The sequence below is a fragment of the Chroicocephalus ridibundus genome, chromosome 1, assembly GCF_963924245.1.
Source record: "Chroicocephalus ridibundus chromosome 1, bChrRid1.1, whole genome shotgun sequence".
Taxonomy (NCBI): domain Eukaryota; kingdom Metazoa; phylum Chordata; class Aves; order Charadriiformes; family Laridae; genus Chroicocephalus; species Chroicocephalus ridibundus.
This window is the reverse complement of record NC_086284.1, coordinates 76,732,782-76,747,482: the sequence shown is the minus strand read 5'-3', so window position 1 is coordinate 76,747,482 and position 14,701 is coordinate 76,732,782. Positions and strand designations below refer to the sequence as shown.

General features: G+C 38.9%; 1 protein-coding gene across 4 annotated transcripts in view; it reads right to left on the bottom strand.

Moving 5' to 3' along the window:
* The window catches only part of LOC134518108 (cohesin subunit SA-2-like), a 68,504-nt gene that overhangs the window by 38,774 nt on the left and 15,029 nt on the right, over positions 1-14,701 (bottom strand). For all 4 annotated transcript variants that reach the window (XM_063340369.1, XM_063340390.1, XM_063340379.1 and 1 more), the window contains 6 exons: positions 13,217-13,421; positions 11,971-12,122; positions 10,609-10,682; positions 10,107-10,230; positions 4,943-5,041; positions 2,817-2,896 (listed from right to left, as the gene is read on the bottom strand). In XM_063340369.1, coding sequence (XP_063196439.1) covers positions 2,817-2,896; positions 4,943-5,041; positions 10,107-10,230; positions 10,609-10,682; positions 11,971-12,122; positions 13,217-13,421 — 734 coding nt within the window. The remainder of the gene's footprint in view (positions 1-2,816; positions 2,897-4,942; positions 5,042-10,106; positions 10,231-10,608; positions 10,683-11,970; positions 12,123-13,216; positions 13,422-14,701) is intronic.

Here is a 14,701-nt window from a genome sequence, read left to right as displayed (position 1 = left end):
ATGCAGTGATGGTTAAGAGATGGTCAAAGCTGAGCACTTACTAACATACATGGAGCACAGCTCCACTGCCACCATAAAACATGACAAAAATAATTAACTGGCAACGAGATCTTGCTGCACTACTCACCCAAAAGACAATTACGGAAGCCAGTAAGAGAACATTACTTACACAGTAAATTTTCCCCAAGAAAGTCACAGAGCACCCAACAGACTAACTGGAGGAAAAAAATTACTCCTGGCCTTGTTTCTTGCCAACACGCCATGAAACAACAAAAGACTTATTCCAAGATTAGAGACTTGTTCTAGAGGTCAGTACTTGACCAGTTAAGATGATATTATTTGTTAAAAGTAATCCATGATTCCAAATCAAGTATAGGGAGTTCATGAGACAGAGGTTTTTGCCAGTAGCTTTAAAAATGGAAACTTCATCTGAAAGGTCTTTTAGGCCTCACTAGAAATACAAGTTGGGCAACTAGAGTTCAGTTGCCAAGTTTGCAGATGACAAAAATGAGCCATCCACAGAGAAGCCGATACGGCATCACACTAGCAGCAAAAAAAAAACTTATTACATCAATGTATACAAATAGAAGAGCCATATATACAAGCTGTTATTTATTATTCTTTAGAGGCAGCGCAGTTGCTGTCCCCAACACTATTTCGTGCTTTACTACATGTATCAAGCAGCATTACTGCTCAATATCCAGATACTAGTTACGAGCTATAAGACACACCTATTTGAGACAGATGGGCCCTGAAACTTCTTTGCCTCTGTAATGCCAGCAGCAAGTCCTTTCCGACACTATTGTACGTACAGAGGCATAAGCTTTTCCCCTGCTAGAAAAGCATCTTGATGCAGGTTCCTATTAAGAAGTCTGTACATGTGGCTGTCTGTGTTGTCTGCATTCTCTTCATACAGGTTTTATAGACTGGTCAGTACTAATCTTATCAAAGAGAAAAGCTGTCATTGAATTTGCTTATTGAGTCCCCAGTTCCCACTTTCATCACACCAATAACGAAGCCAAATCAGCAAGGCTCAGAGCAACTGAGGGGGAGGGGGGCAAGAAGAGGATGGCTACACAACAGATGAGCAAAAGGAGAGAGAAGCATGTATTTGCTAGGCCTCCACACAGCCTAATTAAAAACAATTTCAAAATGTATTCATTTAACTTATGAAAACTACATTTTATGATGGAAAAATGTCATTCAGAAAACTTTAGAAGGCATTTATTCACACTGGAAATCATATTTAAGAAAAATTAGGAAACAATTGCTTCAGGGAAAAAGAAACATTGATCAAACTTTTATAGCTGCAGTTTGCATTAATGAGAACACGATCCCTTTATAATAAAGCCTGAGATGATAAACAGCTGCAGTGCCAATATAGCACTTGTTAGTTCAGATACAGAACAAGGGCAGCCATAACTGGCGTACAGCATCTTTGTACTTTGACAATGGTGGGCTGCTCCTCCTAGCACAGGGACACGTTATACACATAGACACAGCATTGTGCTTTGTTTCAATAGCTACACACCACAGAGAAGCAAGGGATGCAGGAATGGACATTGTAAACACAAAAACAATATCATCCTAGCTACTAGTAGTGAGGCCCAAACAATGGTACTCCCTTCAGAAAAGCATGCTCTGCTTACAGCATCATACGCTGTTCTGGTGCGTACGTTGAAGTAGGCTTCGAGAAATGCCACTCAAATCGATGGACGTGAAATGAGAAAAGAGTGAGTCTAGACTATAAAGGAGCACTTCAACATAAAAACGTACTTGAAATTTAATGTGAATACCTTAATTAATATATGAATACAACACCATATTTTTTGGTCTGTTAAGGTCTCCATCCTTATATAGCAATGATCAGTATTTCTGGCTTAAACAGAAAAGCAAATCCCACAAGACTATTGGATGATGCACCACACTGTACATGGAGGTAAGCACCTGCAACTGCAGAATTCAGCTTATACCCTGAGACAGAAGAGACACTTATTGAGTCCTAACATCTCAAGAGTGTTAACAATGAAATGCAGTGAGTTTTTTATTCTTATTTTGCATTGAAAAGGGGGGACAGATAATTTATTCTTCACATATTTTGCAAATAAACTTATTTTTAAAATAAACATGCTGCTCAAGGATGTATCAGAATAGGTTTCATATACTTGTGTAACGTTAGTCTAGTTTTTCCCCACACTTTTAGCTTGCCACTATCCAAACCTATGGCTGGCAAGTAATTTCCCAACAAAACAACTCTTCTGTTAGTTTTCCACTTCAGCAAAAACAAGGTATCATACACTTGCTCATTTCCTGTCAGTCAGTCTGCTGCGGGCTCAATAGCTCCCAGGTTCTCTGCCATGGAGCCAAGAATCTGGAAGTCCAAATTCCAGCAACAACCTCAAAGCTCAAGGCTTCCTGAATCAGGTGGGGAGACAGAGAAGATGGCAGAGTTCCCTGAGGTTCTGGTCAAGACCTGGCAAGCCAGGGACAGAAGACTCCTCGGTGGGGACTTCTGCCAAGACAGGCAGATGCTCTATATGAGAAAAGCCAAAATGAAAATGCTGTGGAATTTCCTTTCAGAGGGAAGATATAAAAATGTAGTTTTCATGCTGAATCTCAGCACATGAGTTTTCTTAACGTTGGTGCTTCCCACAGAAAGAAAATGTCACATCTTGAGCAGCTTTATCTGTAACTTATACCCTGCTAGGAGCAATTGTTTCCCGGCATGTAACTGATTACAGGAAGATTCATCAGGATTGTACCTGGATCTTGTTGCCATTAAAACAATACAGTAAATTAAAAAAGAAATTATTTACTGTGACATAAGCATCAAGAGTTTCATGGCTTGAACTGCTACTTCATGGTCCTTGTCCAGAGGCATGGACACAATTCGATCCTAATGGATGTAAAATGACAATAAAAAGATGTAACATGGTTTGTTCTCAATAAACACATATTTTTGCTACAGCTAGATCATCTACACTAGTGGAGCAGAGATTTATTTTTATTTCAGTAGCTATTTCCTAAGAGACGTAAGGCAACTTGATTACTACCAAGTAGTTCCCCAGCCCCTGAAAATTAACAGCATGTTAATTTTTTAACTGAATTAATCATGCAGTAATATGATATTTTTATAGATGTAATGTATGCGTTCACAAGAAATCAACTACAGTCTACAAATTAAAAGTGACTGACATCTTGTTTCCAAGATGTTACTACTGGCATTTCAGTATGTTAAATGAAGGTAAGCCTCAAATTACAAGCATTATATAATCAGTTTCTCCCATCAACAATAAAGTGAGTGTACCTACACATTACAGAAGCCAGTGCCTTGCTGGAAAGACAATTTGGACTTGAGTCATAAAAGCACTTTGTGGAATAGCAGTAATACCCCTGACCTCCAGAATTAATACTATCGTAACTTGGTACACACGCAAACACCTCAGAAAACAGTGGAAATTTTCCTGTCCCATGTACCCAAGAACTCGCACTCCTCGGTGCGGTCTACATCTTTAAGGCATATTAAACCTTTGGACTTGCTTGCCTGGGGACTAACAGCTTTCTCACTGAACGTATCCTTTCTAAGTCTCTAGATTCATTTTACTTTGCACCTTCCTTTTTCTCACAACCCAGCTGCAAGGTGTGGAAGTCCATGAATCCTGAGTTCGAACACTAAAGGGTAACAGAGGGAGCATGTGAAACTCCTGCTTATGGGAAACGGATTGATGGTTATATGATTGCATTTCCCATCACTAAGAAATCATTATTTAAGCTTTGAAAGATTCCAGATCAGTCTGTACTTTATGTGTAGCTGTTTGGGTTTCTTTTGTTTAGACGGGAAGGAGTTGTTGTGTTTGTGTTGGGTTTTTTGACTGGGAGATGGAGTTTGCAATAATACATTTACATGTCATCCTCCACACGGAGAGAGACTGCAGTACAGACTGGCGCTATTTCATCAGTCTGTGAACACCAATCTTGCAGTTGCTTATGCAACCTTCCTTTAATCAGAAGATAAAGACTATCACAAAGCTGTTTAAAACAGATTCCAAGTTTCAATTGGTTGAATTATTTATTCTTAAGATACCAATATTAATCTGTTTCTTGTTCTTTGAGGATGTGCTATAGGTATTTTTTACCACTAGCAACTGCTTTGACATATAGGTTAGCCCTGCACCTGTTGCAAAAAGAACATGAATTACCACCACATGCAGGCATTGATTATGTACTGATTCAGAGGGACTGACGTATCAATCACAGCACTTTGAGTTTTCTTATTCAAATACCAAAAAGGCCCAGCCCCATTGGGATAGGAGTAGCTGATGAAATCATTACCAAGGGCAGTATCAAAAAAGTAAAGGGCTTACTTCTTAAATGAGTCAGGATGTTGGAATACGATAAAGGCAGTGTACAGGGCCAGTGCAGTCACAGAACAAGCTCTCAAAATTACAGCATATCATCTGACTTGTTCAGAAAGGAGATAAGGGAACCTTCTTCAAGATTCATACTGACATGGTGAATCAATAGAGAGCCATTCCCACATCAGTGTGATATGTGGTCAGCCAATCCAGTATCTACAAGGTTAACCCTTTATCGGGAGCAGCAAAAAAAAAAAAGGGAACCGTTAGAGTATGAAATTCTTTGTCTTGTGCCAAAGATTCTGTAAAGAAATCTGGGCCGTTCTGGATGACTGGTGGAGATAATTGACCGCCGTGCCTGCTAGCACAGTTTTGTGCATGAACTAAAGTGAAACAGAAAATTCCACAGAAACAGAGGGATATTTCTCTGCAAAACTCCTTCATCCACTCAGTCAAGTAGGCTGCTCCTGCAGTACTCTAAACTCAGGTCAGTCAAGACAGTGGGGAGATCAGCTCTGATCAAAACATCAGGCCCTGCATATACACCCAACCCAGACTTAAAAAAAAGCAAACAGAAATCTATTTACCTTGAATCTGCCAGTAAAGAGATCCATCCTGGAAACAAGTTCTTTTCTGCTATAAATTCCCTGCAGTCCCAGAAGACACTTCAACCGCACTTCAGCTTGCTACAAGACAAAGAAATCAGCTAAAAGACATGTATCTTTAATTTTATTCACTACTGGCCTGTATATTACTAAATAAGAGTTCTTTGTGGGTGTCTACAGCAGACTACCCAAATACTGACTCATCTTCTTTACTGGTGATATCAGTACCATTTTGTTTGTATGCACGCATGCAGATCTCTCGCTCTCACATACGCACGCGTGCACACACACACACACAGAGGAAGCCTGCAGTGAGTCAAACTTAAAGGTGACATCAAAGTTTGTGTTAGGTTCTCTAAGAGACACAGAAACTCTCACAGGCCTAATAGTTAATAAAAGCAACAGAATGCAAAAGATGCAGGAATTCTGCTATTCACCTGTTAAAGGGACACAAAGACAACACTATGGATGACCTACTTGCTACAATCAGGACTCTTCCATACATCAGACTGTTTGCTTCCTTTCAACATTTGACTCAGACAATTGTTAAACACCAACAAGGACTCCGAGAAATTCTGGTCCAGCAAAAAAATTCCCAGAGGAAGAGGTACATCTCAGAAATGCACTAACTTATCATTGTGGGTTCTCACAGATAGAGTCAAATGTTATGCTTTCTCCCTATTTCTGTTTTACATTAGAACACTATATTTTGATCATTCTAAGAAGAGAAGGGCTGCTTCGAATTTGGCCTAATTAGTTAACTTAGGCAAAATTTATTTATCCCTGCAAGGTGTTATTTCGTACTATTAGTACTGCTGCTTCATAGATGCTTCAAAAAGAGGACTTTTCCTTATCCAGCTTTTAAATTAGCTTATTCATATTGCTAAAGCTTTCAAATGATAAAGCTTTAAATGTCATTAAAAAAAGTCATTTTGAGCATCTAACATAGAAAAATTGTTACGTTCTGTAAACAATAGTGCTACGGGTATCAGCAGAGATACTTAAGTGAACTGCAGGCTTTGAATCAGTCTTCATATTTCTTCCTTAATTCCTCTTGCTAACAATAGCAGTAAGAATAATCAAGGAAACCCAAGAAAGGCGACCACCTACACATAGGCTATCCATTACTACAAGTTCCTGTTCACCTGCTTAAATGGAAAGCAAAGGATGATTCCCAGCAGCAGGCTTTAGCCAACAGTTTTGCATAAGACAGCTTTTTGCTAGAAATATAAAGTGAAAGATCAATAGGTAACAATGAGTACTGCTCTCAAATCTGTCTGTGACACACCAGCACTACATACTCTATATTGTACTTTAAAATCAAAGGCCTTGTCTGAAAAAGAGACACTCTCACCTTCTGCTTCCTACGGCCACAAGGGCACCACAGCACAGAACCCACAAACAGTCCCAGCGTGGTACCCATCACTGCACACCGGCACAAACTCAACTCAGCCAATTTCCAGCAAGCCTGGCTTCAGCTGCCCTCAGCATTTCATCACAAGGCTTTGCTTGTGAATAGTGACTGCATTTGTGCTTGTGGAAAAGTTAAAAAAAAGGAAAAGGAAAACAAGGTTGTGATGGTTTGTTGGATGGTCATATAGCCCTTGGCACGCAGCTAGTAATGTCATTTGCATTTGTCAGTCAGGTGGCATTCAAGCGTAGGTCTGCAGATATAAAGTTTAATACATTAAACTACACCACCTGCCTTCTAAGGTATCCTGTTGCCACCCGAAAGCTCTCAGTCATAACCCTTTATGTATATGTTTCTTTTAAGTGTTGAGAAAATTAACTCTAGTAACTATGAACAAATAACTACTTCTACTATGACTAGTTCTGCTGTTTTCCTATGTTTTCAGCTGCATTTTCTCCCTCTCAACCACCTCTCCTTTTTCTAGATTCATCACTCCTCAGCTTCTTGATCATTCGAGACTCCTTCACATCAGTCTAAAACTATCTCGCCACTTACATTCAGCTCCTTTCAACAGTAACATAAGCAAGTACAAACACCCAGCCACCTACTCCCCTCGCCAGAGCTACCATTCTAATCTTGAGGAAACACCTGCCTGCTTGGTCCTTCAAAGCTGTGACAGAGTGAAGGGGAATTATGGAAGCACATTTTCAGGATACTCTGAACACATGCTGTCCCTCAGCTGTATATTTCGAAGTATAGTATATATTCAAAGTAAGTATATTTCGACCCTGACCTGCAAACAGACTGGCAGAAAACATCAGTAAGACAGTGGGCAGCTCTAGTGACCTCAGAGAGCTCTGCATGGACTCCAGCACTGCTTAGATACATTCAGTTATGAGATTTCAGTCTCACCACTGTCACAGAGATGGAGCCATTCAATAAGGCTTACAGATACAGACTGGGACCTGGATGATTTGATGGTGTCATTGGGTCATTTTTTTCTCCTCAACACTCCACAGATAATAAATTGGGAAAGCCAGGTCTACTTCTGAATTACTCCTGAATAGCAAGGACAATCCAGCTCACCTGTCCTGACAAGGTAAGATAATTTAAAAACCTGCTCTCACCTCCAAAAAAAATAAATAAAATTCAGTGCATATGCACAGAGCAGTAAACCACTATGTTAATATGACTATTTGAAGAAAGAAGTATTTCAGAAGTAGCCATAACGATGGGATCAGTTTTTATAGCCATAGTGAATGGGAGGCAAAACTAAAAAAACCTTTCAATTTCCTGAAATTTGACAGGCAGACCACATGGTCAGGACACACAAGTTCATTTCAACAGCAAGTTCCTTTTTCCACAGGATTCCTTTGGATGTTTTTCATAGTCTAATGAGAAAACCTCAACAACTTGCCCTGAAGTTCCCAACAAAGCTAGTCTAACATGATAGGAGGTCCCAGGCGTGCATCTCTGTTGTCTTTGCCTCCCTGTCTGATGGCTCTGCCTTCTACTTTCCCCATTATTCTTCTTCATTGTCTTGATTTTTCTGGTCTTTAACTCTGAACTTTTACACAGCACTTCCCTTCAACACCTGCTGCTCAGAATTTAGTAGCTATATATTCCTTTGTAAGTACACCAGTGCTTTGTACCTTTGAGCACAAGTTAGGTGCCTGGGTTTCACAAATGCCCTGATGGGTGACTGGGCTTACTTATAACATTGTTCAACTGCACACAGCTGTCAGATTTGGTATCAACTGTTACTTGGTCTTCAAAAATAAAAAGGTTAAATTATTCCTCGCAGATGAACATAAACTACTCAAAAATGTATCTTTATAGCACTGTTCCACAATTCTTACTGGGCCAAAGTAAGATCCTCATATGCAATTTTGAGCATATTACCACTGAATTTGGAACGTCTTCTTGCACCTAGGAAATAATCTTTGACATAAAAATATAATGTTTCATATCAGGGTATAATGGTAAAATGGTATCTCATGGGGAAGAAAGAACGATTATATTCCTATAAAGGAATAAATAATAGGAATAAAAAAAACTCCAATAAAAGACTTTGAAGACAAAATGTTAATTTTATACTTACTTCCCCCTCCCCTCTACGCTTTAAAGCCTTCCAAATGACTGAACTTAATCTCTGTTTACAGCACTGTAGATGATCCTGGCCAGGTTTTCCCCCACCATTAGAATACTTTTGTGGTTATTCCACTCTGGGGCCTAAATTATCTGGCAAACTTCTCTACATTATACTCTAAAAGAAAATTGTCTCTGGGAGGTATCAGTTTCTTGCCGCCTACCCCCAACAAGATGGGACAGAAATGCTTATTAAGGAAGAGTAGTGGGAAATAACATTCAGATGTATATAAAAGCACTTCTGCCCCTGTTGCTCCCAAAAATGCCCTGCTCTCATTTTGGAATCAAACAATTTCACAGTGGCTGCAAATCACAAAGCACAGCGGGGACTGCAACCACCAGCAGTGGCACACTACCAGGTCTTGGCCAAATGTGGAATACAGAAGACTTCTCACTTTATCTCACTCTGCTTGCATCTGCATTGCTTTCAGATAATAAGCTTTAGAAAAACCACCATTTCCACCTCCCAGTAAATGACAGTGGATGAGCTACGTGCATTAATCAGAGACACCATCTGTTAATTTTCATTGTACAGCACTGGGAATGAAGACACATCATCTTCAAAAATGACTTTTTCTTTTGAGAATTCTCCCAATTGAACATATACTAAAAAGATATTCTGAACAGATAAAAATTTATGCAGGAAAAGACGACAGTCCTTGATAGATGGGTTGTTCTGAAAATCTAACTACTACCTTTACAGTAAGGGCACAACGCAGGGAAGTAGGAGGCTTTGTGCTCCCCCTCCTGGATTCGTGGTAAACTACAATTTTATTCACAGAACACAAACATTACCTTAAGCTGACACAAAACTGAGGACGTTTCAGAATTTATACAGAAGTTATATACATTTTCAGAGGTGGCCGGCAGAAGTAGTGTGCCAATTTCGGTATTTAGCCATTCACGATAAATATTCCTATCCCCCTAAAATCTCTCATGCATTTCAGAAGCATGAGAAAAAGCATATTTTTGAGTTACTGTTTTCTTTTGGTTGGGGTTTTTTTTTGTTGTTTTATTGAGGGGTTTTGGTTTTTTTTAAACGTGCCTCTACTCAAAAATAAAAAACAAACTTACTATAGGGAAAAGGAAAAAAACCTTCGGGGAAATGACTAGCCTTTCTGTAAATATTTTCTATATGCATGTAATTCCAAATGACAAATGCAACATTGAAGACTATTTTACTATAGGCAATATTTATTTGTTCATTTTTATAATATAAACCAAAATTTTAAATACAGACATCAAACCTGAAAGCAGAATTTTAGTCAACGTTTAACATCGCATGTACTCAAAGGATATAGGCCATTTTACAATTCAGTAATAGCTTCTGATTCAGTAACACAGAAAAAAAATGCACACACAGGGACACATACTGCTACAGAACTGGAAAAAAAAAAATGTTCTCTGCTACAATGGCTTTAAAAATAAAACCTGAAATGGAGAAGTAAATTCTTTTTTGTACCACCACAATCTTAAATATCTACTCTCAAGAATTTAAATGTTAGGATTCTTTAAAAAAAAAAAAATTTTAAAAAAAATTTTAAAATTCCCATCTGCTGCCCCCAGTAAGAAAAATTAAAACTTTACCTTATCATACAGCATCCACCCAATGTATTTTAAGTAGCTATCATTTAAAAAAGCATCTGGGTATGTTTTAATCCAGCTGCCAATTTCTTCAATGCAAGTTGCTCGGATCTCGGGGATCACATCACTGTGAAATTATAAAATTGTAATATTAATACGTGTATATACAGGTATTACAGGTATCTTCATATTAATGTTCTCAGTCTTCAATCAACAATTAGGCCACTTTTAGGTACAAATGTTTCAGGCAATAATTATTTTTTAATTCTGGATATGTTTTCCATCACAAATGCACTGCTCTATAGCCAGCAGGAAGAACTTAAGAAACATACTTTTATGAGAGGTCTTTTCATAAACCCAAATCTTTAAAACAATTTAACTGCTACACTTTCCTTGACACCATCAGTGCCTCTAGGATATTTAACTTGATTCTAATACCTGCACAATTTGAGCAAGAGTTTCTTGGGAATGCGGATACACATCGCAGCTTTGTTTTTATTCTTACCGGTAACGGTTTAGAAACGTCCCTTTGAAAATAGCATTCATCATGTTCTGTATCTCCAGAAGCTTATGCTCATACTGAAAAACAAAGAGAACTGAATGTTAATATTGGTCCCACAATTCACTACGCATGAAAAATTTGCATCAGTGCACTTAAAACACTGCTGTGGTGCATATCGCCAGCATTTACACATGCTACCAACAAAAAACAAGTGGTCTGTTCTACACTAGCAATTGGCCTTTTTGTAGCTACATCCTGATGAAAGATTTATCAGATACCAGCTACTAGCCTGGATAACTGGTACAGCACATAATATGTTTGATATCCTGAGTCTTAATCTATCAATACACAGAAAGAAACAGCACAACTACTCAGTAATCTTCACATATAGGTCCAAATTCTCTTTTTATGCACTTGAACAGAGATGGAAGGCAAACAAGGAAATTTTCAAAATGCACCTATTCTGCAATGAGCATGTACTTTAACCAAGCCCTGAAAATCTAGTTGGGAACTTCTGCAAATTTCTAGGCCACTTAAGAACATTCTGTCATCAACAGAATTGGGAAGGGTGACAGGTTTGTTTCCCCCTACCCACAACCCACATATTTCCTCTATTTTTCCCATAAGATCAGACTTATGATGATACTAAAAAACCATGTCTCACCCAAACACTTCTTCCCACAAAAATGGGGTTGTTTCTATAACAGAGAAGTCCACGGGCTTTCAAAGCTCAGAACAGAAGTAACTGATTCTAAGGTCAGGAGAGAAGGAACTACGCTTGATGTTCATACATCAAGTCACCTCTGCCCTCAAGCCAGAATTATTTCTTACAGTTAAAGGCCTGGCTCTGAGTTGATACAGAGCTGTCTGGCTGAGCAGGGAAGAAACGGCAGAAACTGAACAGCAAGAAAGATACAGGTCATACCTGACGTTATGACCATTTTTACAATGGTTTACTCAGATGACAGCTATCCCGTGTCCTTTTTCGTTCATTGAAATTCAGTTCAAGGACTAACATTTTGGCTTATAATTTGTACAAGCCTATGCAAAACAGCACTCCCACACCACCAGAGCTACTAATGCAATTACACATGTGTGCAAATCCATATTTGTGTACAGATCAAGGGCTAATGATGTCAATTTAGAGAAGTAATTAGTAGGGCAGACATCACAAGTTAACAGTACATAGGTCAGTTATTACCTTAGTCATTTTTCTACCTCTTAATCTAGCCAGTCACGACCGCTCTGCACCATGCATTAGACAAACATATAAACCTCAAAAAACTGCAGTAACCCAAAAGCAAGCTGTCAGCGATCCCTCTTTTTACATCTTCACACATCTCCCATAGAGAACACCTGCCTAACCTCTTTCCTTTTTCTCTCTAGTTGGTCAAGTCTGTAATTGGTCCTCTTGCCACTTATCCTCTTCTTCTCCACCTCGTATAATCTTTGAGCATTGTGCTTGTTGACATCAAGGTTCAGATATACGCTTACAACTGCTGTCAGAAGTTTCATTGCTAAAAAGGAAACAAACCCAGCATATTTAGTCTAGCTCAGATATACACAGTATAAATACATTCACCACTTTACCACAAAAAGGATATGGTTAGCCAAATCCAGTTTATTACCCAAGCTATGAACATTACTAGATTACAGTAATTTGTTTTAAAATATAGTGTTTATTTTAAAGGCAGACAATAATTTAAAAAAGGAAAATTTAGAAATATTACTGGAGATCTACAGCTTTTGTCCAGAGTTCTAGCCAGAGGTCTCGTCAGAGACATAATTTACTGGACAACTCTCTTATTTTATATAATTTTGATTTTTCTGCAAAAGAATCTATTGCTGTGGAACAGGTGATTTTTCAGCACCCTCCCCGGGAATAAAAAAAAAAACAAAAACAAAGCCAAACACAACACAACCGTGAAGTTGGACCATAAAAGACTGGGAATCTTAATATTTTACTTGAATTGACAAAAATTCATGTTTCTTTAAGGATCACTAAATTCTGGTTTGCGTAGATTTCACGTGGGGTTTTTAAGCCTTCAAAGCCAACAGTGTGCTTTAGAACAAATTATACTTTAAATATTCTTTGTATGTCTTTAGGAAAAAAAAAAACCAGCAACAAACTACTAGCTTTAGTATCATCATGCTGCACGAAAAAAAAATTGTTACAAGCAATGTTCTTTTTAGCACAGGTACCACAAGAACAGCTTTCCAAAGGAAGCTTTCATAGGTGAAGCATTCAATGTAACCTCGTCACATTCATTAGTGGAGGGAGGAAAATAACAAAATAGAAAACTGACTGTGAAAAATGAGTTATTTAAAAAAAAAAAAAAAAATCAGAACACAGCATGCCAGACATTAAACAAATTTTCTTTAGAAAGAAAAAATGGTCTAGACCTATCATACACAAAGCATCCAAGTTTCATTCAGATACACGTGGGAACAAATTATTTATATTACAGTAACGTACATTAGGAGGAAGGCACTGTCAATACATAAGAGAACAACTGCTCCAGTAAAGAGAGCTTTTCAAATTTCGAGCAATTTTGTTTGTACACAAGTCAACAAAACTCATGATCTACAGCAACTCTGTTAGCTATTTTACCTGCTAAAGTGCTCGTGTGTCTAAATGCTCTGACCATGGAGTCTGCTAAGCCTGTAAGGAGCGAGATAATAGTGTCCATCAAGTAGCTATCATATAGGATGCTGCACTGGCACTGTTGGACAAGCACCTCAATGAATTCACAGAAGTTGGCCTTGAACTTCTTCCAATAGGGTCCTGTTCTGATCAGCGGGTAGTCTTCGTTGTCCTGCACAAGAAAGAAGAGTCAAGAGAAAACACACTAATTAGTTTTGTTTGTGTATACCATTTACATCTCTCCCACTGAACATCAGAGAGTGTTTTGCTGACAGTCAGCTTCACCTCAGCTCCCCAACAACTTTGGTTGTGGTCATTACTCCAAACTCAGGATACACAACTAGGTTACAAGCAAGCACAAACTAGCCTCGTTAGAGCTACTGTCATGACAGCTCACATCTGAAAGAAATGTATGTGAGGTAGCTGAGAACGGAGAAGTGGGAGAGGGTGCGTGAAGCTGCAGCACCACAAATAACTTTCACTGGCATAAACCATGCGCACTCCTGGCCTCTTTTACTTTCTTCCAAGTCGTAGTGCTTCCCCACTTCTTCATCCTTCCTGTTCCTGCAAGTGCGTGGTCATTTCCAGGAGGAAACTGAAGTCACTGAAAAATAGCAGATACTTTGCCAAAATGTTTTTCAGTGGCAACAGTTCCCCAAGATGGTTCAGCATGTAATTATACAAATGCGTCTTAAACAAAAGATCTGACACTGGGGAAGCGAAAATAAACAACCGTGGTGTGTGGCAGGATGGGACTGTTTTCCTCAGCAGCACTGCCAGCTTAAGGAGTTTATCAGGCTACAGCTTAATGACAAATACGGAGTCACTTGCCTAGACCACCAGCACCTAAGTCTCCGAAAAACCTCCACAGAAACCATAAGTAGGCAGGACCTTTGACATTTTCAAAAAGCAAATTACAATAAAGTCATGAGAGCGTTCACAGTACAGTTGGTACTGCCAGGAAGAAAGCAGACAGGTGGTGGTTCAAATGACTTCTCACAAAAAAGTGGTGTGCCTCATGTGAAAAGCACAGCAGAAAGACTTTGTAGATGCCAACCTCAGGCACATTTATTTCATTTGCACCTCACAGATCCCAGGAATGGCTCTGAATATTAATTTGTATCCTGATAGTTCCCAGATGTGAATGGAGCCAGAGAATTCCAAACCTTCACTCACTATGGAAAACATCACCCTGAAGGCCAGCCGCTACTCAGATGGTCGTTCAGTTGCTCAAACACCTTCTCAGATGTATTCTAACATGTAGCTTCACACCCACAACAACCTTCTGTACTTACAAAGTGCATTTTATGCACTTCTCTTTTAACTTTGTTTCCAAAGCACAGAACCCACTGCTTTCTTGAAAACTAAACACAAACACAGACTGATCTCAGGGATCTCCGCAACCCAAAGCACAGAAGAAATTCGGAATTTGGGATGTGTTCCTGACCAGGT